The 26,006-nt window shown below is 40.1% G+C and overlaps 1 protein-coding gene across 1 annotated transcript; it reads left to right on the top strand.

The window, feature by feature from the left end:
- Nucleotides 1-453: 453 nt before the first annotated feature.
- Nucleotides 454-20,766, top strand: WDR1 (WD repeat domain 1). The gene is made up of 15 exons (XM_072334696.1): nucleotides 454-903; nucleotides 1,113-1,234; nucleotides 5,007-5,097; nucleotides 8,596-8,743; nucleotides 10,066-10,246; nucleotides 12,004-12,081; nucleotides 12,824-12,904; nucleotides 13,020-13,253; nucleotides 14,041-14,128; nucleotides 15,326-15,482; nucleotides 16,150-16,237; nucleotides 17,077-17,187; nucleotides 17,657-17,830; nucleotides 18,889-19,033; nucleotides 19,355-20,766. Exons 1-15 carry the CDS (start codon nucleotides 888-890, stop codon nucleotides 19,462-19,464), a joined length of 1,824 nt encoding a protein of 607 aa, XP_072190797.1. The 5' UTR covers nucleotides 454-887; the 3' UTR covers nucleotides 19,465-20,766.
- Nucleotides 20,767-26,006: the final 5,240 nt, after the last annotated feature.

The raw sequence follows: 26,006 nt of genomic DNA, 5'->3' as shown, positions 1-26,006 counted from the left end.
CAACCACAAAATGTAAAGGGATGACGTTAAGATTGACCCTCAGCAAAAACTGCCTGCAGACAGGAAGGGGCTGCTTACACCTCCCTGAGCAGAAGCCAAGAGCAAGAAGACCTGTTGCAGGAGGTAACTACTACTGACTCCATCACTGCCAGCATAGGGGCTTCCAAAGCAAAGTGGAGGCTGTGCCCCCTGAAAACTGGCACCTAACCTCCAACAACTGCTCTTACCGGGACGCGTATCCCACTGGATACAGCCAGCATATAGGACAAGATAAGACAAGAGGTGAAGGCTTTAAGCTGTGCCACGGGAGGTTCAGGTTGGATCTTTGGAGGGCGGGTAGGCTCACAGCTCACCTGCCCATCACCCTCCCGCTGTCCCCATAGCAACCGCGGCTTCACGTCCGCTCCTGCGCATGAGTGGCAGTACGGGAAGAACTCGCACATGCGCAGACGGTCCGGCGGCACCCACCTCGGGGCCTGCCTGAGCCGCCGCTCAGTGCTTACTGTGGTGCTTACTGTGGTGCTTTACTGCGGCTCTCCCGCAGCTCCCTGCAGCTCCCTGCCGGGGCGGGGCCGGCTCCTGCGGCCGCCTCAGCACAGCCCCAGCACAGCCCCAGCACAGCCTCGCCGGGCCCGGCTGAGCCGACGGCATTTCCGGGGGAGGGAGCGGCGTGTCGGGCTGGCGGGGAGCGGCGCGGCGCGAGCAGAGTTGACTATATATGGTCAAAGGCAGGGGAGAGCGGCGGGCCGCGCGGGCGCTTCCTGCTTCGTGCCGCTGGGCGCCGTGGGGCTGAGGCGGCGGCGGGGAGCAGAGCGCAGCGCAGCGTGCGGCCGTTCTGCCCTCCTGCGTCCGCTTGGCCAGCGCCGCAGCACGAGCTTGGGACGAGGATGCCGTACGAGATCAGTAAGCCCTGGCGAGGCGGAGGGCTGAAGGGTGGGGAGGGCGGACGGGGATCCGGCTGCGGCCTCGCTGCGGGGCGGCGGCCGCCGCTCGCTGACAGCAACAAGTGACCGCGCCGCTGGGAGGCGGCTGGGAGCCCAGGGACTTCAAACGCCTTTTTTATTTCTCCATTTTTTCCTCTTGTTTATTTCTCTTTTTTTCTTTCCCCGTAGAAAAAGTGTTCGCTAGCCTCCCGCAGGTTGAGCGAGGCGTGTCCAAAATCATTGGAGGTGATCCTAAAGGCAACAATTTTCTCTATACCAATGGGAAATGTGTCGTCATCCGAAACATCGATGTAATGTATCCCGATGTGTTTTATTTTGTGTCTCTTTGCGTACCTCTCGCGAAGTTCCCCCCCCTCCCCAACCTTCTCCCCCCATGTTCCCCTCCAGGCGGGGAGCCGCGTTGGAGGTCACGGCGCAGCTCCCAGCGGGGGGATAGGCAGGAAGGTGCGTGACTCAGGCAGAAGCCGCGGGCAGCGGCTGCGGGAATTCCTCAGGAATCGCAATGAAACGTGCAGTTCTCGCCCTCTCTTGACATGGAGTGTGAGGAGGAGAGGCTGATAGTTCTGCCTGGCCTTGTGCTTTTTCCGAAATAGGACTGTCAGGAGCTGGGGGATGTGTTTGCTTAATAAAAGGAGACTTCCTTATTTGTTGCATTGGGCCTTTGGCTTGTAGGAGCAGCATGCAAATACTTGCAAATTCACGAGTCCCCAGCTAGTTTCCCTAGCATTCCAGGAATCACAGCAGTTGTCAGGCACTTGATTCTGTGGTAAGTGCCAGCACGCCTTACTTTCAGCCCTGGTTATAGGGGACTTTTCTCATTCATTCAACTTTGGAACCCCCAGATAATGCTTTCGTAGTGGTGTGATGCATTTATTTGGTTTTAATCTTTGGTGGTAACCAGAGAAATGTTAGATGAGTTCCTTAAATAATACCACTTCAAAGATGGCATCCAATCGAGAAGTAGGAAGGAAGTATAACAAGCTTTTGTTCAGCTTTTGCTTCTAAAAAGTTTTCACTTGATCCACGTAAATGATAATCTGTGGAAAAATTTAACTCTCCCCTGGATTTCTTTCCTTACTGTAAATGTGACTGTGGTGCGGTAGTGCTGCAGTGGGGCAGATCCCACTTAGGAATATTTAGGTCTCCATCACAACTATGCATTTGTTTCTGGTTGCTTTTCCTTCTGCAAACTGAGTTTTTGAGCTGTTTTCTTGATTAATCTCATTACTCTCTATTTGGATAGTTGCTATTATTTCATAACACAGAAATGCTACTAAACATTTCTTTGCAAACATCTCGTTTGGTATCTGTTTAAATGTACTTGCTGAAAAACAAGACCAAGTTTGCGCTCAACATTATCCTTTAATAATAGTGTTTCACTCTTGGTGTCAAGGGAAGTTCAGTTTTCTGAAACCAGAAGCCTCACTTAAGCATGATGCAATGAGAGAAGAGAAAAGCCACTCTGCTTATATTACAGTTTTTGCCGAGTTATGGGCTGTGGCCACCTCCCTTGTGCTGTGATTAGTGCTCATCTAACTTTGTTCTGGGGGTTAAATTGGTAGAAAATAACTTTCTCTGTCGGCTCACTGAAGATTTGCCCAGTGCAAATGTTGGTCCCAGCGTGGGCCTGAACATAAAACATGTGGCAAAGTCTGAGCACAGAAGTGAGGTGGGACTTTGGTAGTTCCAATTTAGGTTGTTTAAGCTCTCAAGGGAAGCTGAGAATGGAAGTCGTAAACCTTTCAGTTTTATGGCGTTACTTATCCTGGTATGTAAATTTACCTGAGCCAGTGAGGGGGAAGATTCTGCTACTGTTAATAATTGACAGGTAACATTCTACAAACTGCGGATTGTATTGTACAGCAATGACACAAAAAGCAAGCAAAACCGATGCTGTGCCTTTTGTATTGGGGAGTGCTGCAGCTTGTAACCTAATTTGGAAATGTGTCCACTGCTAGTTGAGAGCTGTGTCTTCTCTGAGAGCTGTGGAAGCCTATATAATAGTTTGTGACAGCCAGATAAAACTCTTGAGAAGTCAATGTGTAATCCCTCCGTGATCAGCTCTCCAATGGGACAGTTGTGCTCTAATTAAAAAGAAAAACCAGGTCATTAAGATGCACTGAACACACTCCTCTAAATCAAGAGCTAATCAGTAGTGATGAATATAGCCTTCAGGGTTAGTGTTTGAGCACAAGCTAAAGAGTTTCTTTAACAAGGAAAAATCCTGGAACGCTGGTGCTCTGTGAGACAGGAAGACTGGTGATATTTGTGAGGTTTCATACTTAATAAATATTTTATATCGTCTTCAAGGTTTCAAGCCTACTTTGAAGCTTGGAACTTAAACTTCTCACTTTCATACATGGGTCTGATTTCAGCACTGCAAATAAGTTGCTCTCTTTCCTTATTGAATCTGATCATTGGTACTGCATCTGCTAACAGTCATATCCTAAAATCTCTTCAGAATTGAAGTTTTTTGCTTTAGGTATGAAAGATACACAAATTACTTCTGCCTGTACAGGCAGCTTTCTTATCAAATAAATAGGATTTAAATAATTATCTGGCATTCTGAATCTGTTCATTTTATATTTGGAAGACTGTTTTCTGCTACTCACTTCAGGGGTGAAGTCAGTCTGTGAGTCCAGCGTTTCATGCACTTAGCTTCCTGGGGATTGCTGCTGTAAAACAGCAGCCATTGTATGTGCTGTTACTAGCAGTGAGGTTTGGTTTTTTGAGCTCCTTGAACTTGTAGATGGTACAGTATAACATAGAAAACATTATTTGGTCTTGCTTAGATAAAATGCAGTAGTACACAAAATGGAGAGCGATGTGCGGATACAGTCAGTTGTGACTTAAGTAGGGCTCTAATGTGGTCAAGCAGTGTAAAAGCAGTCATGGAGGAGCTGCTTTTTGCATGAGTAAGCTATATTTTGCCTCCTGAGATGTAACGCTACTGCAACAGAAAGAACTCCTGCAAGCAAGAGAATGTCTGCTTTCTAACTCAGAGCAGGTGCTTTGGTTTTCCCTGATTGGTCAGCTAAATCATGCCATAACATCAGATTCTTTTCTGGTTTGGTTGGATAAATCTGTTTTAATCACAGCAACTGAAATGCTCTTTTGCTTTAGCAGTAGGAGTAAGGTTTCTGGAGCTGAAAGATATCTGATAACTGCTAGGAGAATTATTCTAAGGAATAGTTAATTATTTTGTGGCATCAGCAGTGTATTTAGAAGATGTGCAGAATGGCTTTTTTGTTTAAGAAATGAATTTCAGAGCAGGTACTGGAGGAATTTTGTCTTGATGCTATCATTTTATTTTTAATTTTTTTTGTGTGTGTGTACTCATGTAACTGAAACATTGAGTCAATTTTATTATCCAGCTCGAAGCATCTGAAGACATTTAATACTGAAGAGATAAAAATCACAATGGAATGGCTGTGCATTTCAGAATTCCAGTGTAGCTGTTGATAGTAGGGATGACTGTACTAGCCTAGTAGCTTCTAAAGCAGGCTTCAGTTGCCAAGGATGAGTAAGTCTGCCCACCTCATTGGTTACTGAGTAATCTTAGGTATGTAGCGATGAGTAGAAGCCATGCGATTTGGTTAACCATATGCTTAACTTTCATCCTCACTATAGTAGAGCTTCTGGTTGTGTTTTCCAACCTTGCAGCTTGTGTTTAGTTGTCTACCTAGATAACTGCCTTACCTGTTTAAGCTTATTTAAAAAACATAAAAAAAACCTGCAGGGGCTTGGAGTGCTTGCTCTATTACTTTGGAGAGTATACATCTTTTTTACTGAAGAGAGGAAGAAGTTATAGCTAATGTTGGCTGTCAGAGGAAATACTTGATTATGGCATTCATTGGAAATGAGTGTGTTGTTTTACATAGGCAGCTCTGCCCTGCAGTTTTCTTCTCACTTGTAGACAGTATCTTGATTTAAAGGACAAATTGAATTGTGTAAGAGAAGATGCACAGGGACAATGAATTTTATCATGGAATGTGTGATTTTACTGTGTGCAAACCAGAAAATACTATGTGGTAACTGTTTTTTTTTCTTTCTTCAAACTAGAATCCTGCAATTGCTGACATCTATACTGAGCACGCCCATCAGGTTGTAGTTGCCAAGTATGCTCCCAGTGGATTCTACATAGCATCTGGAGGTAAATTGTCAGTATGTGTGCTGGACAGGCTATATGGACAGAGCTGTTGATGTGCTTCACACAGAACTTAATCAACTACTCTGTTGTGTCATCTTCAAAGTTATGTACGGACTGTATGTAGCCAGTGTGGTGTGGTTCAGTGAAACTGAGTGAGGAAGAAAGGACTTCTGTATGGATAAATTAAACCTCTTTCTAGAGCAGTAAGATCAGTGACATGCTTAGCCTTCTTAAAATAGAGGGTTTTTTTTTCTGATTTAAATACCAAAGACAACCTTACAAACATAAAATGTCTAGTATTAAAGAGGGGGAAGAGAGCTTGATATAATGAATGATGTTTGTGCACGCAGCAGAATGAAAAGTTAATTCTAAAATACAGGGTTATTGTTTTTTTGTTGTTGTTAATCAGCTTCGACAATTTAAGTATGGGGGAGTGATTCTAGAAGTGTATTTTCCTTTCCCTCCCCCTTTCTTCCTGACAGAACTTGGCAGGACTTGGCATCATTTTTCTTACAGTTGTAACATGAACTAAAAAAGACTTTCAGTCGTAAGTTAGCAGGAAACAAGGCTGATCCTCAGTTTCTGTATAATATACATGAATCAGTATCTGAGAATGGGTAGCATGAATTTCCTGGATTTTCAGCAGAATTAGTTGCAGTTTTTGATGATTTGCAAAAAACGAAACAAATCCATGTTAATAGAAGCTTTCTTCAAAAAAATTGATCCCTTGCTGAACTGTTAAACAGTTGAAGAATATTAAGAAATGTGTAGTAGTATATTTATTAAAAAAAGAATTGCCTTCCATACATGTATTCTTCAAATCTGCTTGCTGCTGTCAATTAGAAGAAACACTTGAAAAGCAAGTGATGGTCCACAATACCTTACAGATTTCTGCTTTTAGGTAACGCATGAGTCACTGTTGCTGAAAACAAAACGTTCTGAATATGGCTCCCCATAGGGAGTCCTGACTCATGTAGTGGTCGGTAGTAAAGAAATTTCTCTTGGCAGTAGACGGGGAAAAACAGTTTCTGAATGTGTAAAATATCTCAGTTCTTCCTTGGTTTCTTGCCTATCTGAAAGCTGTGTTAGCTTTCAGATCTTTTGCTTACTGAGGAAGCTTTGAGAACTCTCTTAGGATAGCTTTATGATTTATTTTTTTACGTTAGTTGTTTTTTCTCCTCCTGGTCTGAAAGGAACCAAAGCCAGTGTTTTCTTGGCTCAGTTTTGTGTGTCAACTGTATGTCAAACAGCCTATCTTCTTAAAGTACTGTACAGTTGGTGCTCTAGATTTGTGCTGTACTCAATGTCTGTTTGGTTCTTGTGGCATTGTAGACTTTTGGTTGCCAGTAAAAGAGCAGTTAAAAGATACCTAGCTTAGTTCAAGAAGATATCTGTCATTAGTGATTAGCATTAGGAAGCTCCTTGCTTCCAGGGAAGTGTTCAGTTGGCTTTTTTTCCATTTGCCTATCTTAATTCCAGTATATAAGCTTAGGTTGCAATATTTCCTTTTAAAACTGTCCTCCATATATCAATTATAAATAGTTTGGTATTGCTGAGCATGGATTCTGAAGATAGTATCAGGCTCTTTAAGCTGTTTCTAAGTATAACGTGTAAGATTCATTACTCTAGAAATTTACATCAGCCATGCAGTCTGCATTAATACTTCATGTGCCTGATGAGACAGACTTCTGGCAATATGCTTTGTGGGTTTTATGGTAATTTCTCCTCTGTTTCAGTCATAACAGAGATGTAGTAATGGGGAATACCTCAAATTTAAAGCTGTATGTATCTTTTCTGTTAATGGAACGATCAGATTTTGAAGTCCGAATTTAGAGAGAACAACTTACGGTAGTAGAAGATAAAATAAAGCATTCTGAATCTGTCCTTTTACCATAAATGAAGATGAACCCACTGTCAGGTACCAGATACAGGGATGCTGTATGTTTAATCACAGAATCACAGAATGACCCAGGTTGGAAGGGACCTCAAGGATCATGATGCTCCAACCCCTGGCAGGGCCACCAAACTACCATGTTTACTAGATCAGGTTGCCCAGGGCCCCATCCAACCTGGCCTTGATCACCTCCAGGGATGGGGCATCCACAACGTCCCTGGGCAGCCTGTTCCAGAACCTCACCACTCTAAAAGAAGAGAGTGGACTGTAATGAAGTACTGATAAATGGTGAGCAGAATTCAGAGGAGCTATGCTGTGGTGAAAGATGTGCCTTTAGCACATAATTTATTCTTAAATAGTGTCCTTTATGAAGGGTTCTTTACACACAAGATTGGCTGTATGGGTTTTGTTGCAAATACAGTGGTGCACCATAGTATTTGCTCTTGAACAGAAATGAGCTCAAGTATACTTACAGGATATAAGGATCAAGGAAGCTTTTGTTACATTATCTTAAAGTGTTAGTCTGTTTGCTGCTTGTATCACTAGCAGTTTTTGATACTCTGTTGGATTCCTTTGTAATTTATATGCTGCATGTGGATACCTGCACATTTGAGTATGTATATGCCTTTGTATTGAAGAAATATGCAAATGAATATGTGTGAATAAGTTTTATTAGCGTAGACTTCTTTGTACCTTGTATTTACATGCAAAGCAGGTTTACTTTAAAGGTTCAAGGTGCAAAAGAAACATGAATTATAGAATCATAGAATCCTTACAATTGAAAGGGACCTCTGAGGGCCATCTAGTACAACTCCCCTGCGATGAACAGGAACACCACAGAGATCAGGTTGCCCAGGGCCTTAACTAGCCTCACCTTGAAAGCCCCCAGGGATAGGGCATCAGCCACCTGCATCACTAGGCAACCTGCTCCAGAGCCTCACCACCCTCACTGTAAAAGATGTTTTTCTGTATATCTAACCTAAATCTACCCTCCCTGAACTTGAAGCCATTTCCCTTTGTTCTATCACCACAGACCCTGCTAAAGTCTCCTTCTTTCCTGTAGCTCCCCTTTAGATACTGCAAGGCTGTTACCAGGTCACCTCTCAGCTTTCTCCAGGCTCAACAGCCCCCGGTCTCTTAGCCTGTCCTTGTCTTGAAATTCATAATTACTTCTCCTAAATCAGCCACTGTCCACCAGATTGCTTTCTTATTGTATGTGGCCTTCATCCCAATGAAGTATGGCTGAGCTATCCAGTAGTTGGTATTTATTTTTTATTCTAATTTTTTATAGTAACAGGCACTTAATGTGCAAATTCTTACCTTCTCTTGCTGTGTGACTTTGTGTGTTCTTAAAAGGTCATTTCTTGTGTTGTAGTTATTGCTGTATATTTTGATCATTAATATCTGGTTACAAGCATAATTCAGTGGGACAGGTGTGGTCTTCAGTGTTCCTAAATCAAGCTGTTTGTAATGATTACAATAGGGTAGGGTTGATCCTTAGTACAAATGTTCAGTTTAGCTGAAAGTTCGTGTCCTGTGAGGCTGCTGAGTTGTGTGACTGTGTCATGCTGGAGCAACAGTACTTATGTTCTACTTTATTATGGCAGATGTCTCTGGAAAGCTGAGAATCTGGGATACCACACAGAAGGAACACCTTCTAAAGTATGAGTATCAGCCATTTGCAGGAAAAATAAAGGACCTCGCCTGGACTGAAGATAGCAAAAGAATTGCTGTAGTTGGAGAAGGAAGGGAAAAGTGAGTAAAAGTGTCTTTATGTATTTATTTCTATATGTCTGTATATAAATAGTGATAAGTGTATACCTTTGTATGCCAGCAAAGAAGGCTCTCTGTAGACAGCTTTTATTTCTTTGAGGGAGGGAAACCATGACTTTCCCCATTCAAGATGTTCTGTTCTACAGCAAAATTCTTTATGCAGTATTTAAAAGCTGTAGAATACTTGGAAAATACAGTTCGTTTAGAATCACCCAGTTTAAAATTGTGTGGGCATTGCTTGTTTTGGTGATGATTTTTTAAGTTATCTGTTCAACATGACTCTTGAGGGATTCCTTTGTATAATTTAGATCGAGTAGGAAGGGAAAGCCATAAGATTTCTCCCTCTTTCACTCCTCTCAAATTGAAGATAAGATTGAATAAGAGTGAAAAACAAAAATGTGTTAGAATTTTCTCCCTCATCAGCATTCCTATATTTTCAGCAATATTATGCTAATTAAAAGAAAATTGAAACACATTTGTCCTTGGCTGATTAAACGAGGTGTCTGTTACCAGGAAAGAGTTTGTGACAGATTTGTGTGTCTTCTTTAAAGACTGGCAGGTCTAAAAAGCAGTTCTCAGAACCCCTGATAGTGTTGCACTTAAAATATAGTGTAGTCCTGTTTCCCTCACCTCCTGCACCATTTTTTAGCTGTCATGTACTGTGTACTGATACTAGGGAGAGATTCATTGTCTCAGTCCCTCCATCCATTCCACCTGGCCCTTGGTGGATACATTTGCTCTTCTGCTTGAAGAAGCTGGACTGTTTCATATTAGAAATATATACATCCAATCTGGAATCGTAAATGATTTTACAGAGCCTATTTTTAGTAGATATGCTCTGGTAGGTTAATGCCTCTGTAGTGATTGTACTGTTTTTTAAGTAATTTTAAATAAAAAATGGCAAAATATATATATATATATAATTCCTTATACCTTTAAATAGTTCTGTAAAAGTGGCGGTACACAATCTAGACTAAATAATCAGAAAACTGATCCAGTGTTATCCTAGCTCTGTTTTCTGTGGAGTGACTTGATAGTTGGAAAAGCTGTGTGCTGTCTTTCACAAACCAACAAACTCACTGAAGAATATCTTCTGATTCTCAGTTCTGGATCAACCAGTGTCGTCTCATGAAGATTAGGTTCCATCTCCAGCAAGATCAAATTTCCTTCTGGGAACTACAGTATACTTGCATGAGATTAATGAGATGACTTAATTTCTTTTGAGCACACTTAAATCTGCTCTTTGTAGATGATCAAAGTGTTAATCTACGTGTAACTTTTATGAACTATGTTTCTTTGTCTAGATTTGGAGCAGTATTCCTGTGGGATAGTGGTTCTTCTGTTGGTGAAATCACTGGGCACAACAAAGTGATCAACAGCGTGGACATAAAACAAACAAGACCATATCGTCTAGCAACTGGCAGTGATGACAACTGTGCTGCTTTCTTTGAGGGACCTCCGTTCAAGTTCAAGTTTACACTAAGTGTGAGTTTAAGCTTAGTTGTGGCTTTGTTAAACTGTCCACCAGGTTGACTGAAAGCTTTCCAACAAGCTTGCAGTCTGAACTGTTAAAACAATTTCTCAATTTCCTCTTTTAAGCCATAGCTGGTGTCAAGTCTCTGTCTTGAGCCCATGTTTAAGTTATAACTGAAAGCTTGATTTAAGCTGACAGAACTAAAATAAATACTTGTTTCATGTTTCCTTCTTAACCGCCTCATGTGAATTTTAGCATTATGTTCTTTTTTGTAACATAAGTAACAGATGTTTTCATCAGCTTTAGTGATGTTTGCTGAGCTCTGCTACTTGATGTAGATGCATGTAGTGTTTCTGAATACTCTCCAAGGTGCTTTATTTGTGAATTGTGGTTATGTGAATGGAATGTTAAAATCTCTTTTAAGATTGCATGAATCTGGAATTCTGATGCAGCTTTGAAATGGTAGGGGGAGGTGGTTTAAAATATAACTGATGTCTACAGTAAGAGTTGGATATATAATTTCTGTGGTCAGTTTTCTGTTCCTTCTTATTTTCTGCTTTTCTTTTTTAATTGTTTTGATTGAGATGTATGGAAATGAAACCAAGCCTTGGACCGCCACACTTAAATCCATCACTGTTTGAGGCCAAAAGCAAATTCTGTTCCTTCAGCTTTTTTTGATGTCACAGAACCTCAAAACAAACAAACAAAAAAACCCAAACAACCTATTGCAGAGATACTGGATTTAATTGGACTAGTAAAAATCCAAAATGTTTAGTAATTTTTTTCTTTTTCTTTTTAGTGACTACTGTAGTAGGGCTTTTAATTTGGTGAGTATATGCCTTTAGTAAACTAGTAAGGATTCCAGTTCTAGAAAAGGAATTGTTTTGAGCTCTACAATCCAATGAAGTGATGCAGTTGCCTAATTTATTTCTGAACCTAAGTTGATACTTACACTTTGCTAAGCTAGTTCTTTTGGAACTGTGAAGTCTGAATCACTTACCAATGCTGTTCTAACTGATATGTGATGTAGCTTTCCTTTAAAAGTGATATTTGAGTTGTAGTATAGGATTCAAGTTCAGGCTGCTAGGTGGTTCAGATTAGAGAGTGAGTTATCAGGAAAAAAAAAATAAATCTATATTTAATCAAAGAAAGTAGGTTAGAACCTGCCTTTTGTAGTACTAAAAATAGTCTCCCAAATCTCTGTATGGGAGCTTTGGCCTGATTGTGGTGCTTTCCTTTTTAACATGTGCTTTCTAGTTAACATCATTTGAATAGTCTCCTATTTGTAAATAGTCTATTTGTGGAGCATACATCAGTCTTGCCTGGTTACTTCACAGAACTAGCATGACTGTGGTCTCCTAGAATTGGAGTTGATAATTTATTCTTCATTGCTGTTGCCTTCTTTTAGATTTTTTTTTTTTCTGGTTTTAAATGGGAAGTGTTTCATGTCACGCTTTTCCTGTTTCTGAAACCTACTTGCACAATGAGGCGAATCAAAATCTACAGAATGTTGCAGACGAATTGAATGACTGGAGGAAATGAATCCTGTCATTTCATCTGGGTGGAAGGTTTGATTGTTTTGGGGTTTGTTTTTATTTTCTATCTATTCCTGATACACTGGTACTTATTCACCTGGTTTTGTGCTTAACTACATCAGTACCAATCCCACAGTTTCTTCCCTTGACCAAAAAGAACTTTGTTGTTACTGGATTATTGTGTATATATAAATAGATATGTTCTTTTGTGCTGATGGTTGTCTTTTCTACAGGACCATACACGGTTTGTGAACTGTGTGAGATTTTCTCCTGATGGGAACAGATTTGCTACAGCTAGTGCAGATGGCCAGGTAAAAAATAAACACAAAAAAACAGCAATTTTTTGTATTAATTTTAAGATGAGAAGATTCTTGGCCATATTAGAAATAGAATTAATCTTAAAATATCAATGTTGACACTTATTTTATTCTGAGAAGTGAATGAAGTAGACTTTGTGTCTCTCTATAAAGCTGTAACAGCAGATGTTGGTTAAATTATTCTACTCTGCTTTTTCTCTGTTCTGTCTTCCTAGCTATTGTTTCTTATAGATGATTTTGGTAGGTATGTATCAGGCTTTTGCAATATGTATGTTCTTGTTATGGTCCTGAAAAGTCTCTCTGAAATAATGAACTCACAGATAGCATCCCAGCTCCCATGTGGACTCCCTGTTGGTAAGAACAGGTTTAGCAACATATGCCATAGGGAGCTCCTCCTATACAGAATTCCCATGTAAACACACTCCCATGACTATGATGTTAAGCAGCTGCCATTGCATCGGGAGTACAAAGTGTCATGCTTTTCACAGTTTCAAATGTCAGGATCCAACATAAATGGTGGCTTACTGTGCTTACTTAGAATCATCACTTTGCTTGTTTAATATTTTTATTAAATGCAGGAATACTTGTAAGCTGATAAGACAACATATTTTTGAATAGACACAAGCATATTTTGTAGCAAAAGAATATGTGCAATTTGAGTAATGGTGCTTTAGTTCTCAGTTTTTTTCCTGCTGCTGCTTTTCCTTTAAGTGTGCTTTTGTGTGCTCTTTTTAAGATTTTTATCTATGATGGGAAGACTGGGGAGAAAGTATGTGCTCTTGGCGGAGGCAAAGCTCATGATGGAGGTATTTATGCTGTAAGTATCGCCTCATTTGTACAAATGATCCGTGGTATTGCATTATAAAGTTCATGGGCTGTGAAGTCTTGCAATAATAAATGCACTTACTATGTTGTGGCATTTGTTTTTACAGATTAGTTGGAGCCCTGATAGCAGCCAATTGCTTTCTGCTTCTGGAGATAAAACTGCTAAAATTTGGGATGTTGGTGCTAATTCTGTTGTCAGTACATTCAATATGGGATCAAATGTGTTGGATCAGCAGCTGGGTTGCTTGTGGCAGAAAGACCATTTACTATCTCTTTCTCTCTCTGGCTATATTAATTATTTGGACAAAAACAATCCAGATAAACCTTTACGTGTCATAAAGGTAAGTAAAACTTATATTGTTGCACCAGAATTTCCGTAATAAATGACTTGGCAGAGTTGTCTGGATGGATTGGTAACTGCTGAAAGATGGCTTTGTTAAATTAGTGTTGGCAAACAGGCAATTTATGTGCAACTTACTGCAAGCTGCATAAATCGAAAGGTTAACATTACATGCAGTGATACTGTACAAATACAGCCCAATTTTTTGTTTCAATTATGGTTATCATACTTGTTTTGCAGTAGTTTTTAGAGTTCTTTGGATGCAAGAAATACAGAACAGGTAGAAAACTGCCTATGATATCTTATTCATCCACTGACTGTGGACAAGGTGTCTGGGGTTGCTAAGTAAGCTTTAATTTTAGGAATTAAAGAGTTTGCTGACACAGCATTCTCATGGGAATTTACATTTTTGCATGAACTAGAATCAGATGTCCTAGATTCCTGCTACTGCTGCTGCAGTTCTTATTTTAAACCACGAAAGCCTGAAAAGTAAACTTTGTGTATGAAAAGGCTGTGAAAGTATTCTGGCCCAGCAGGCTAAGCAGTAGAGATGTTTACAGTACCTATTTGCTCCTTCTTAAAGGGTAGTACATGGAAAGAGCAATACTGCAGCAGTAAAACAACTTTATTGTTAATTAGTGATTTGTATCCTGCATGACGTTGAAGGCTTATGAGTAAAATGGTTACTTTCTGAATAACTTGTAATTCTTCTCAAATAGATTTGATGTTTATAAATGTTAAAATGAAAAATTGCTCATCAATAATTATTTTTTGTGTCCTGTTCACAGGGTCATAGTAAATCAATTCAGTGTCTTACAGTGCATAAAAATGGTGGAAAGTCCTATATTTATTCTGGCAGTAACGATGGTCATATTAATATCCTTTGAATGATAAAGAGATAATTGTTCTGGTCTTGAAGTCTGAGGGGAACATATTAGGAGGGGGCTGGGGGGGGGGGGGGGGGGTGGAATTACCCAGAAATCAAAAAACAAATTTCCTCAATAGACATAAAATGTTAACTGTCCTGTTTTAATGTTTGTCTTTAAACTTGCCTGCTAAATACAGGCTACGTCTTAGTTTCCAGTTATCACTGAGGATGTAGGAAGAAGTAAATATATGTGGAAAGTGAGAGTCTAATTTGTATGTTTCATTATCCATGCTAAATATGTATTGCTGCTGCTTGCTGATAGAGACAACAAAAGGTGCATTTTTGGCATGTGCTGAAAGTAATCTGTTGAGGTTTCTTAGATATTCAGGACAAGGAAGATAAATTCTTGTTCATCCCTTTGACCTGGTAACAACCATTTGTCATAGAGTTGTTTTTCCTACCTATACTATTCTTTTTTTTTAAGTTCTGCTCTGTATCAATTCTCTTCTTCATTTGGCATTCCAAATGCGACCAGGCTTTCTCTCTAGTCAAGAACTCTGAAGACTCAGTTTCAGTCCTGTTGGATTATGTAGTAAAATATTGGAAATACAAATTGGTTCCTGAGGGGCATTGATTATGGTTGGTACTGTGATGTGTTTAGCTAAAATACTGTTCAGCATTCTGAAGCTTCATCCTTCTTTCTGTGGCACATTAAAATGGTGTCACATTGGCAGCAGTAGAAAACAATAAACAAAAACCAGGACTTCTTGTCAACAAAGCTCTGTATTGCACTGGTGATAGTTCAGACTGGCGTTAATATTTCTCATGAGGGGAAAGCCAGTGCTGCAGGACTTCTAGTTCTTTTAGGAAATATTTTGTATTCTCAGACCTTAATCCTAGTTATTCCAGTGTTCACTGTTTGTAGCAGGTCATCTAGCTTGTTACAGAACATCAGAATTTCATTTAACAGTGTGAGGATAAGAGCCTTCTTAAAACACAAGTGCACGGTTGCCAGAGAGTATGTGGAGACTGTTGTTGGAGATGCTCAAAACCAAATTAAAGGGGTGATCTGCTGAGCAAGGATTTCAACTGATTCTCCAGAGGTTCCTTCCAACCTCTGTTATGTGGAATATTTTAAAATTCAGATATGGTTCTATATGTGAGTGTAGTGCCATCTTCAAATGTTCCTTAATTCTGCGGTGTACATTATTGGGATTCTGACACTGGAGAGAACGATGGCTTTTCTGGGAAAGGACATACAAACCAGGTTTCTAGAATGGCAGTGGATGAAATGGATCAGCTTGTCACCTGCAGTATGGATGACACTGTGCGCTATACCAACCTTAGCAAGAGGGACTACAGGTTAGTAAAACTGTTGGCTTTTATTATATTACTACAGCCTTCTTATTTTATAGCAAGTTTTGTTGATTTAAATGGCAAATAATGTTATGCTGCAACTTATTCAGGTTTAAGTTACCATGGAAACTGTAGAAATGATTGCGGTACCGACCTTGCTTTTTTCTGTGACAAAGAGAAATGCCTCACAGACATTTCTCACTTTGTCTTGTCCCTTCCACAGGTTAGATAGATATCGGTCATGTATCAGGTAGCTTATTCGGATTGGTGGGAGAGGTGTCAGTTTCTCTCTAGTTCATTAATGCACAGGAGTGTTGTTAATAAACATCTGGTTAGGAGGAGTGGAACATGAGTATTTCTTCATTAAAAAGAAAATAAACAGCAGTTAAAGCAAAAAATAAATAAAAACACACAAAAACCTATTAAGATGACCAAGTCAAATCTGAAATCTAGACTCCAAAGCAGCAGCACTGACTTTCACTTGGAAGGCTTGCTTCGTGGTAGAGATACTGACATTCTAAACAGTAAACAGAAGGAAATGTTACAGAAAAGAAGTTATGCACGTCCTTGAGGATCATGAATAGGTGATTACTTAAATAATTGATTTTAAATAATAAGTATGAAATATGTTTTCTGTATTTCTGCTTTTCTATCTTACCACACCTTCCTCTAGTGGCCAGGATGCTGTGAAAATGGATGTTCAACCAAAATGTTTAGCTGTGGGTCCTGGTGGTTATACTGTAGTTTTATGCATTGGACAAGTAAGTATTAATATTAGTATTCATATTCTGTTCAAATCTGTTGGTATGTGACAAGAAGGGCTGTCTGACATGGCAGTGTGCACAAAACAAAGGTGTGTCACTGAATTCCTCTACGTGGAAAAATGGCACCCGTTGACATTTGTTGATGCTTGCTGAATGCTGAGGGCCACCAAACAGTGAATTGTCAGCACAGTGATGCACACGGTGGGTGTGAGAAACAAGGCACATTCTGGATTATCGTACAGATTTTGACAATAGCAGCGTGCAGGCTGTCTTTCATTGGTGGTGAAAATGCGTAGCTAGTGTTGGTGACTATACTGAACAATAGTATTTTGTAGCTGAGAATTTGCTCTATCAAATAGTGTTATTGTGTTGTGTGTATGTTATAGTTTCCTTAGAAATAAATAGGCATTACTTTTGGAATGACTCATGTAGAACTGCACTGCACTATTAGCTTGCTGCTAACTTGATCCTATATCCCCTCTAATAGTGAACCAGGCAGGAAAGTAAGTATTGCTAAAAATACTGCTCGATCCTTGTTTCTTTTGTATTCTGACTAAATGAGGTAAAGCTGAATGCAGTAGAGCGTGCCCTGTGTTCCCTAATATAGAGCACTTATGTATTCCAGTACAGCAGATTAGTTAGTCACCATGCATGGGCATATTTTCCTTTTTTTTTTAAGGAGATATTCCCTCAGGATCAGGAGTTCCCTTAGGATCAGGGCACAGTAAGCTTCTGAGCAATCGGAGCGGATCTGATGACTAAGCAACGTGACTTAGTCATAGTTGTGCATGAGGCTCTTGGAAGAAGGAGCTGAGTTTCTTGTTTTCCATTTGCAGATTGTCTTGATGAAAGATAAGAAAAAATGTTTTGCAATTGATGACCTTGGCTATGAGCCAGAAGCTGTGGCTGTTCACCCTGGAGGAGGTTCAGTAGCAGTGGGAGGAACGGTAAGGTTGTGCTTCTTAAGACTATACTTTGAACACTTGCACTACTGGCAAAAGCATTTAACAATAGTAGGTCTGTTCTGTTGAGAAGTAGATGGCAGTTCTAACAGGAGCAGTATTATAGTAAGTAACCTATGAGAAACTGGTACTCCTGGCCTTTTGCTCCCCTAGTTCTTCCACCATTGTGACCAACATCTTTTTCATATTTTCTCTTCTGTTCACTGTCTTTAAGTTTACACTGGTAAAAACAACTTAAAGTAGACAAACCCTTGTTACTGTACCCTAGACTTAGTGGAGAGTTGCCAGTATAAATGACAGGTTCTTCAGACTATTTCTCAGTAGTTCTCAATGTAAGCAGTACTAGGTGGAACTGATGAAAATGTTCCAGAAGCTCAGCGAGCCTTCCTGTTCCTATTGTACAGTGATTTTTTGTATTTTTTTTTGTACCTATCTTCTTACTTTTATCTTGCAGGATGGGAATGTCCGTTTGTACTCAATCCAAGGAAACTCTTTAAAAAGTGATGATAAGACTTTGGAAGCTAAAGGTCCTGTTACCGACCTGGCATATTCTCACGATGGTGCCTTTCTTGCTGTTTGTGATGCAAACAAAGTTGTCACTGTCTTTAGTGTCCCTGATGGCTATGCGGTAAGAAATGCTGTATCAGGTTTCTTATTTGTTTATAAATGTCTGTTGTAGAACATGTGTCTGGTGGGCTTTAATTGCTAAATAATTTGTATTTGTTTCTGTGACTGTTTACGTGGCATCTTGAGGTAGTGCTGCTTTTCACTGTAGCTTATGTTAAGCCTCCAGAATGTAAGAATAGGTGAAGGAAATGTACAGCATAGATTGGCTACTGGAAAAATGCTCACATTCAATCTAATACCAAACATTTAGATAAATGAGGTAAGGGAGAGGATCAGGTTTTCACAGGGTAGTGTAAGTAAGTACAAAATATACAGGTTCCGTATTTGGATCAGCTGAATCAATAGCATGAAGTTTTTAAAGGGAAAAATAAACAAATGATGTGCCTGTCAATTAGAGAATGTGTGCCTCTTTGTAAAATGGAGACAAATGCAGGCTGTTTGATAAGAATGCTGTAGTGTGTGATAAAATTGAATGAAGTAAATACAGCAGACTTGGCAATGTAATTTTGCTGCCTGTAGCAAACAGCTCTCTGGTGAGGACTAAGCAATTAAAAGGGATACATTAGAGCAAGGAACCTTGTCCCATTCTTCAATCTATTGTCCTTTAACCAAGAGCCAACTTCTGCTTTTCATCTGAGCAGCCAGTATGTGGATCAGCCTTTAAAGTCATAAGCTTTTATTGAATCTGCACAGTAGAAAAAAAGCAGGATTCCAGAAAAATATTTCATTTTTGAACAAAAATGAAAAGAACTATGCTTTTGAAGAATGTGACATTATTTTAAAGCTGTTTAAACAAGAAGTGACTTGCTATATATGCACTTTACAGATCTCCATGTAATGGAGCCTTTGCTTTGTCTAGGAACTGGATTTTATTTACCTGATTAGAGTTTAAAGAAATGGCTTAAAATGAAGTCAGTACTTGATTTAGGACATTCATTTATACCTCCAATACACACTAAAATTATCATTGTTTATTTTGTGATTCCGTGCATTGAAAGCTGGTATATTTCTGAAGTGGCTTAAACTAATAACACTGTATCATTAATTACTTCAAAACAGGAACATAATGTTTTTTATGGACATCATGCAAAAGTTGTTTGTATTGCCTGGTCACCAGACAATGAACACTTTGCTTCTGGAGGCATGGATATGATGGTATATGTTTGGACTGTAAGCGATCCTGAGACTAGAGTCAAGATACCAGGTATGTTTGCTTCAGGATCTTCTTTATGAAAGTTGCGAGTCTGTCTTAAAATCCAGTATAGTGCTTCTTTTCTGAGGCTAAGACTGGAAGCAGATGTGTTGCTGTATATGTTCCCAAACTAACTTAGCTTTCATGTTAATCTCTTTTATCTAGCTAAAGCAGCCAGATATAAGTTAGTTTGTTACCTTCTTTTATTATGTAATCACTTAGAAAATACACTGCTAGTATTGATTGGACATGAAAATCACTTTTGGAATAGTGCTGAAATTTTATCAATCTCACCTTCCTAATTATTTTCTGATATTTTGCACTGCCATACAGATGCTCACAGACTACATCATGTAAGCGGCTTGGCATGGTTGGATGAACATACTCTGGTAACAACATCCCATGATGCTTCTGTCAAAGAATGGTCTATTTCCTACAATTGAAACAAGCAGCTTCTTTGGAAGGACCTAATCAGGGACTAGAACTACTGCAGCGGAACATAGCATTTCTCTTAAAGAATCTGTATTGGCCTCTGGGTCTGCTATCATATCCTCATATCTTTACAGGGTGTTCATATCTGTAATTAAATGTACTTTGAAAGCTTTAGCCAGTAACAGTTTGCACATGAAAAGCACTTAAATTATGTCTGGAGCTTAACCTTTGTGCTGAACATTCCAGAGGCAACAGCCTAGCAAGTTGGCGTGAAAGATTCAAACTCAATCACTTCTTCTTTTCTAACCAAGAGACATGAGACTGTACAGCATGAGAGTAATACTTCTCATTTTTTCTAATTACAGAACATTTCTGTACTAACGGTCATAGTAAGAATATTTAGTTGCAATCTGAAACCAATCAAGCTGTGTGCAGCTACTGTATATTGCTTTGCTTCTCTGTACTGCACCAAACTGTTGCCTCAGATTTTTTTCCTCCAGATAACAAAATGGGGTACATACATAATAAACTTTTTATGTATTTCATGTCGAAGCTTTTTGATTTATTTTAGGATGGAAGTGTGGGGTTTTGATGTACTTACTGTTGTGGGTATAATGTTTACTGATAATTGTTGTGGCAATTTCTTGCTAAGGAAACACATTTGTTACTTTCATAGATCAAGAATGTCTGGTCATTTCAATGTCAGAAAAAAAAAATAATTGTTTCAAATATTAAAGATATTTTCTGTTTGAAGGAGGAGAAGCATGTTGTTGTTTTAAAAAATGCAGTACTTCTACCACCTTAATGAGAGTCCAGGAATTAAACTAAGTGAAGCGTTATTATGACTTGAAGTGCTTTTTGAGGAGATAGCATTTGCTGAGTAAGGTCTGTGCATCTGCATGTACAGAACAGTTGCATGTAAGCCATTATCTACTACAAAGAGATCATGTTCTTGTGTTTTTAATCTACGCTCTACAACACATTAAAGCGATTTGAAAAAGTCCTACCAGGTTGGAGGAGGACGCTGGTGCAAAGCAGTAGGAAAATTTGTTACCATCTCTGATGGCCAAAAGTCGGTGGTGGTGTCCCAGAAAACCTTGGAAGACTTGGATGAGGTTTTTTGGTTGTTGTTGTTGCTTTTTCTTTAAACAAAAAACTATTCTCTGCTTAAGTTTTCGTCGCCACCACCCCTCCAGTCCTGTTTGTTTTTTATTAAGCTTTCTTTTCTGTGTGGATTTGTGTTGTTTTTCTTACCAATCGCATTTCTAATGACACTAATGATACAGCAAATAAAACACTTTTGCTGCTGCTTATACTGTGGACCATTGCTCAATTGCTGGAAAAAAACTGTCTATCAAAAATGTTGTAGTGAAGCAACTTTCAAAAATACTGATTTAAGATCCAGACAATTTCTGTCGAGCCGCTGCTTTGTTCTGCTATTGCTTGTTGTGCTGTTCCTTGTCTGCTGCATACGCTGTTCCCCAAATCTCATCTGGAAGCACTGCTACTGAATCTGTTCAGTGGATTCCTTCAGTTGTTCGATCCCTGTCATACAGGTAATATTGGAAGCAAAGGAGGTTATGTAGGTGTTTATGGGCAAGTCTGTTTTGTTTTTGTAAGGAATGATTCTGCTAGTGAAATGCTTGGGTGGTTAGGGTTCTTGGTTGGTTGGTTTTTTGGTGGGGATTCTTTTTCTTGAGGGGAAAGAGACAGTTTCGTGAAGTCCCCTACCACTTTAGTTATGTTCTCTTCTGTACATAAAAGGCTGTACACAGTGTCTGCAAAATGGTGTGTAGGATGTGATGCTTTCTGATTCCTGAAAGACTTCGTAGTCATAAATTGTATTAGTGCCCATGCTGAATGCCTGTTGAACTTGAAACCCTGTATTATGACTTGCGTTTGGATGCCTGCCCTAAGTGGGTGGTTGCTTGTGCTTCAGCTTCCATTGGATTTGCTTGTTGGCACATGATTTGAGTTTCTAAATCCTTACAGGCTACCATGGTCTTTGTAGTTGGAAGCAAATCTGACTATAGAACTGCTTCTGCTGGTCCAAATGTCAGAGCGCTGGCTCTTTTTTGACCTAGAGTAGGTGAGGTCACAAATTGAGTTGAAGGAGGCCAGTTGAATTACTTCTGTTTGTCCCGAAATGAACAACTAATGTCTCAAGTTAAACATAAAGGTCAAGAAACAGTGGTGGGGTGTGAGCACCCAGCTACAGCATGGCATACTTTCTAGTTTCAATTCCACACGTATATACGTGTGCACAAAAAGTTGTGGTTTATTTAACTGGGCCTTCCACAGATAACTTGTCAAATATGTCATTTTTTGGTCTGTTTTTGTCACAATAAACAAATACTGAGTGGTTATTTGGTTGTATAAAGCAGATCAATTTTTCTTCTGAAGAAAATGCTGATCTCCGTTTCTGAAATAGTTTAAGGAAATAGAGCCTTCACTGTCAACTGTAAAATGTATGTATAGTAACTGAAGCCATTAGCTTGACTGGACAAGTTGTCATTGTTTCAGCTGCATGGTTTTTTTTTCCTCCCTTTCTTGTTCTCTGAGAGTCCTATTCTGCCTTTGGCTGGTGGCAGGATGCTCTGGAGGCAAACTTGTCAGCTCTCTACTGCAAGAAAGAAACACGAGAATAGTATGGATTTGGACTGTCATGAGGTTCTGCTATCTATGAGCCCTACATTATTTCTTTTGACAGTAGGGTGCAGATGGTAATGACCTCAAAAGGAAATATGTGAGATTTTTGCATCTTACTTGATGAGTAGGAAACTGGGAATGCAATGAGAAGAAGGGGGACGAGGAGGGGAAATGAGAACAAAATAAACACAATAGGTGTTACTGTATTAAAATACACATTTGTGTTTTTATGCCAGTTCAAGCCCACGGGAGAGTAAAGGTTTCTGTTTGAAGCATGAATGTCCTTTAAGCTGCAACTGACAATGACCTGAAAGCAGTTTTCACTTTGCCGTGACTGTTGGCTTGCCTGCTTTACTGTGAAAATGCGGTTTAATTAGGCCAGAGATAGATTTAGAGAACTAATGTGACCAGTAATTCCTCACGAGGCTGTACTGCGTGGATTCCCCTTCCCACTTTTAACTTTGTGATTTAATCCTGTTTGCCTGTTCCATTTCTGCTCCTCTGGTACAGAACATTGGCCTTCCAAGAAGCCGATCTATACTCAGCCAGAAACTCACAGCAGCTGTTCTGTGGAGTATCATCAGCAAATCCCAAATGACATCTTCAGTTGGTAATGGGTAAACAGAGAGGTAAAGTACAGTGCAAATAACTGGGACATGGAAATGTTTGTAGAAAGTTGGGCATGTTGTGATAAAAATTGAGCGTAGACTTGATCAGACGCACTATCTGATACATCACCTAAATGCTTCTGGTTTTGGATGTTAAAACCTATTCTCAGAGTGAGGGTAACTGCCTGAAAAGCAAAGCCGTGGGATCCTTCAGCCTGGAACTGGTTTTTTTGAAGCTCCGTTCCTAAGCAGAGATCTAAGAATTTTTCCTACTACACATCAGTATGTCACTGCAGATACTGCTTCAGAGTTGCTGCATGAGCATGGATTTGCTGATTGAATCTTTTTCCCAGTGATCAATTTAGCCGTGGCTATCTCTGCTATGAAAGTGTGCCATAGAGAAAAAGGTCCCTTCCTTATGCCCAGGAGCTTTTAACGGCTGGAGTGAGAATGAGCACCAGGTTCTTGAATATGCAGGAAATGCTCATACTAAAAGAGCAAAGCTCTTTGGAGAGGCTTGAGCATTAAGCTAATCAGTGGAGGAATAAATGACGTGTCTCTTGCATGCCATAGGAAGTTCACGTGAAATGTGTGTTGACAGGAATTAAGTCAGTTACACCAATTAATAGGAATGCTCATGAAAATGGCACTGAAAGTCCTCTTTGTTCCTTCATCTTGCCTAAGAAAAGTTGTAAAGTATGGCTTATCCCTGATACCAAAAAGGAATTTCCTTGTGGATACCCAGAAATGCTTGTCGTTCCAGATTGCCCGATCTATGTGATTTACAGCAAGTCTGTTCCACACGAACAGTTTAGTCACCTGTATTTAGCAGCTCTCTGAAAACATGGCTTATCAACCTCATCCAGGCTGCCTGAGAACTGCTCAATGTGTCAGCTGGATCTCAGTGCTCAACTGTGGATTTGCTGTCCTCCGTAAATCTTGTGTAGCATTACATGGGGATGGTTACTCAGAGTAACAGTGCATGGAAGCACTCATTGTCAGAGGTGAAAATTTCGGCTGGAGTCTGTGCTATGATTCACGTGCGTGATTTTGGGGTTGGTATAGTGAACCTTTGTTTCCTGCACCTTCTTGTTTATGCGCAGCCTGTAGCCTGTGTGTGGTTCACACAGAAATGAATTGGTTTAGTGCATTGTGTTTCCTCTGAAGGTCTCGCATGCAGCACACTGAGCTGCCAGGGGGCAGTGCTGGGTTGCTGTTGCTCTGCAAAGCTCTCAGCATCAGGCAGTGATGGTGAATGCACCGGGGTATCTCCTGAAAGTCGTTTTAGGATGGGGAAGTGGTGTGGAGCAGTAGCTGCCCGCAAGTGGGTTTGTGTAAGGTGCTAAGGGTCAGTCTTTCTATGGATTTCTCAGCACGTTTATATGGAGCTGGGAAAGGACACTTTCTGCTGCGTATTTTTTATAATCTTCATAGAGAATCTGCTGCTAAGCAGTTAAAAAGCATCTTCAGTGCACTCATCAGAGTAAGCCATGCTTCAGCTTGCAACCACAGCAATACCTGCATCAGAGAAAAAGCTAAAATCAAAACATCAAGGTAAGGAAGGGGTTAAGGTATGTATCACCTGCCCATACGTGTACCTGATACTTTTTAGATTTGTACATAAAACCAAAAAATATAACAAAAATAAAATTAATGAAAATATCGATCATAAATGCTAAATAAAAATGGTGTGTTAGTAGTTACCTCTGTGTAAGAAGTAGCTTTTGTGTTTGCTTTGGGCCCCTCACTGCAAGAAAGACATTGAGGCCCTGGAGTGTGTTCAAAGAAGGGCAACAAAGCTGGTGAGGGGTCTGGAGCACAGGCCTTATGAGGAAAGGTTAAAGGAGCTGGGAATGTTCAGGCTAGAGGAGGCTCAGGGGAGACCTTATTGCCTTCTATAACTACCTAAAGGGAGGTTGTAGTGAGCTGGGGGTCGGCCTCGTCTCTCGTGTCATTAGTGATAGGACTAGAGGGAATGGTTTCAAGCTGCTCCAGGGGAGGTTCAGGCTGGACATTAGGAAATACTGCTTCTCTGAAAGAGTGGTCAGGCACTGGAATGGACTGCCCAGGGAGGTGGTGGAGTCACCAACCCTGGAGGTCTTCAAGGAACTTTTGGATGCTGTGTTGAAGGACGTGGTTTAGTGAGAACTATTGGTGCTGGGTGGATGGTTGGACTGGATGATCTTCTGGGTCTTTTCCAACCTTGGTGATTCTGTAAGAGGCGTGATTTAGTCCTTAGGGGCGCCCTGTTGCAAAAGGGAATTAGATTTATTATAATAAAGTCAAAAAGGGTCAAATAACTTTTCAGTAGTTAATTCTGTCAGTGTGGTGTGTGTACTTCCTAAACTGCTAAATTTAATCCTGATAGGGTCCAGAGCAGGGGCTCTTGCTGTGCCAGCCCTCCCTGAGGAATCACATGCTGGAAGGGTAGGCTCAAGTGACTGCCTAGGACGTGGCTCCAGCACCAGGTGGCAGAGCAGCACTAGCAATTACATCTCCTATTTCTGCTTTTCCACTCATTTTCAGCTGATTGTGCTATCCCAACTGAAACTTTAAAATTCTTTCCGTTTTGAAAACAATTTACTTGTTCTCGTGTGTAATTTCAGTCTGCTGCATACAGCAATAAGGAATGCTCACACCTCTGACTAAAACACAGCACATGTTCCATGTTATGTTTGTTTGCATTGCACCCAGCTGTCTGCTGTTGCCGTTCACTTGTAGAGAGCTATCAGTGAGCATAGTGCCATAGAAGCAGTCATTACGCCTCATTGGGAAGAGTTCTCATTGACAAGGAGGCAGTAGTGCTCCATGTAACATCAGCATGTCAGCAAAGAAGGTTCTTTCTGTTAGGAATTATGGAGAACAGTACAACAACTCCTAAATAGGCTGTAACTTGAGCAGGCAAAACCTACTTAAGAGATTAAAAAATGTAGATATTGACAGATACGTGAACTCATAAATTATACTGTATTTATATAGTATTTATTTGTTTAATGGCGAGTCTGTTGCAATATTGTCTTATGAAGGCAGAGAAAGCAATGCCAGATCAAATTAGGATCAAAGAGAAGGTGAGGCAGTGTGGGAGAGAGGAGTGCAGGGAGGAGCAAACAGGGAAGACAGTGGGAGGAGTTGGATGCATTGGAGCTTAAGCACTTGTCACTGTAAGGACAGAGCAGTACTAAGAGAGCCAGTGAGGTGGTGGCTGATCAGTAAAGAGGAAGCTGTAAGCAGCGATGCTTTCTATGGTCACTTTGATACTGAAACAAAATATCAAGCAATAATTTGTTGTTGGTTTT

The sequence above is a fragment of the Excalfactoria chinensis genome, chromosome 4, assembly GCF_039878825.1.
Source record: "Excalfactoria chinensis isolate bCotChi1 chromosome 4, bCotChi1.hap2, whole genome shotgun sequence".
NCBI classification, from domain to species: domain Eukaryota; kingdom Metazoa; phylum Chordata; class Aves; order Galliformes; family Phasianidae; genus Excalfactoria; species Excalfactoria chinensis.
The sequence above is the reverse complement of the archived record's forward strand: the minus strand, read 5'-3'. Positions and strand labels throughout refer to the sequence as shown.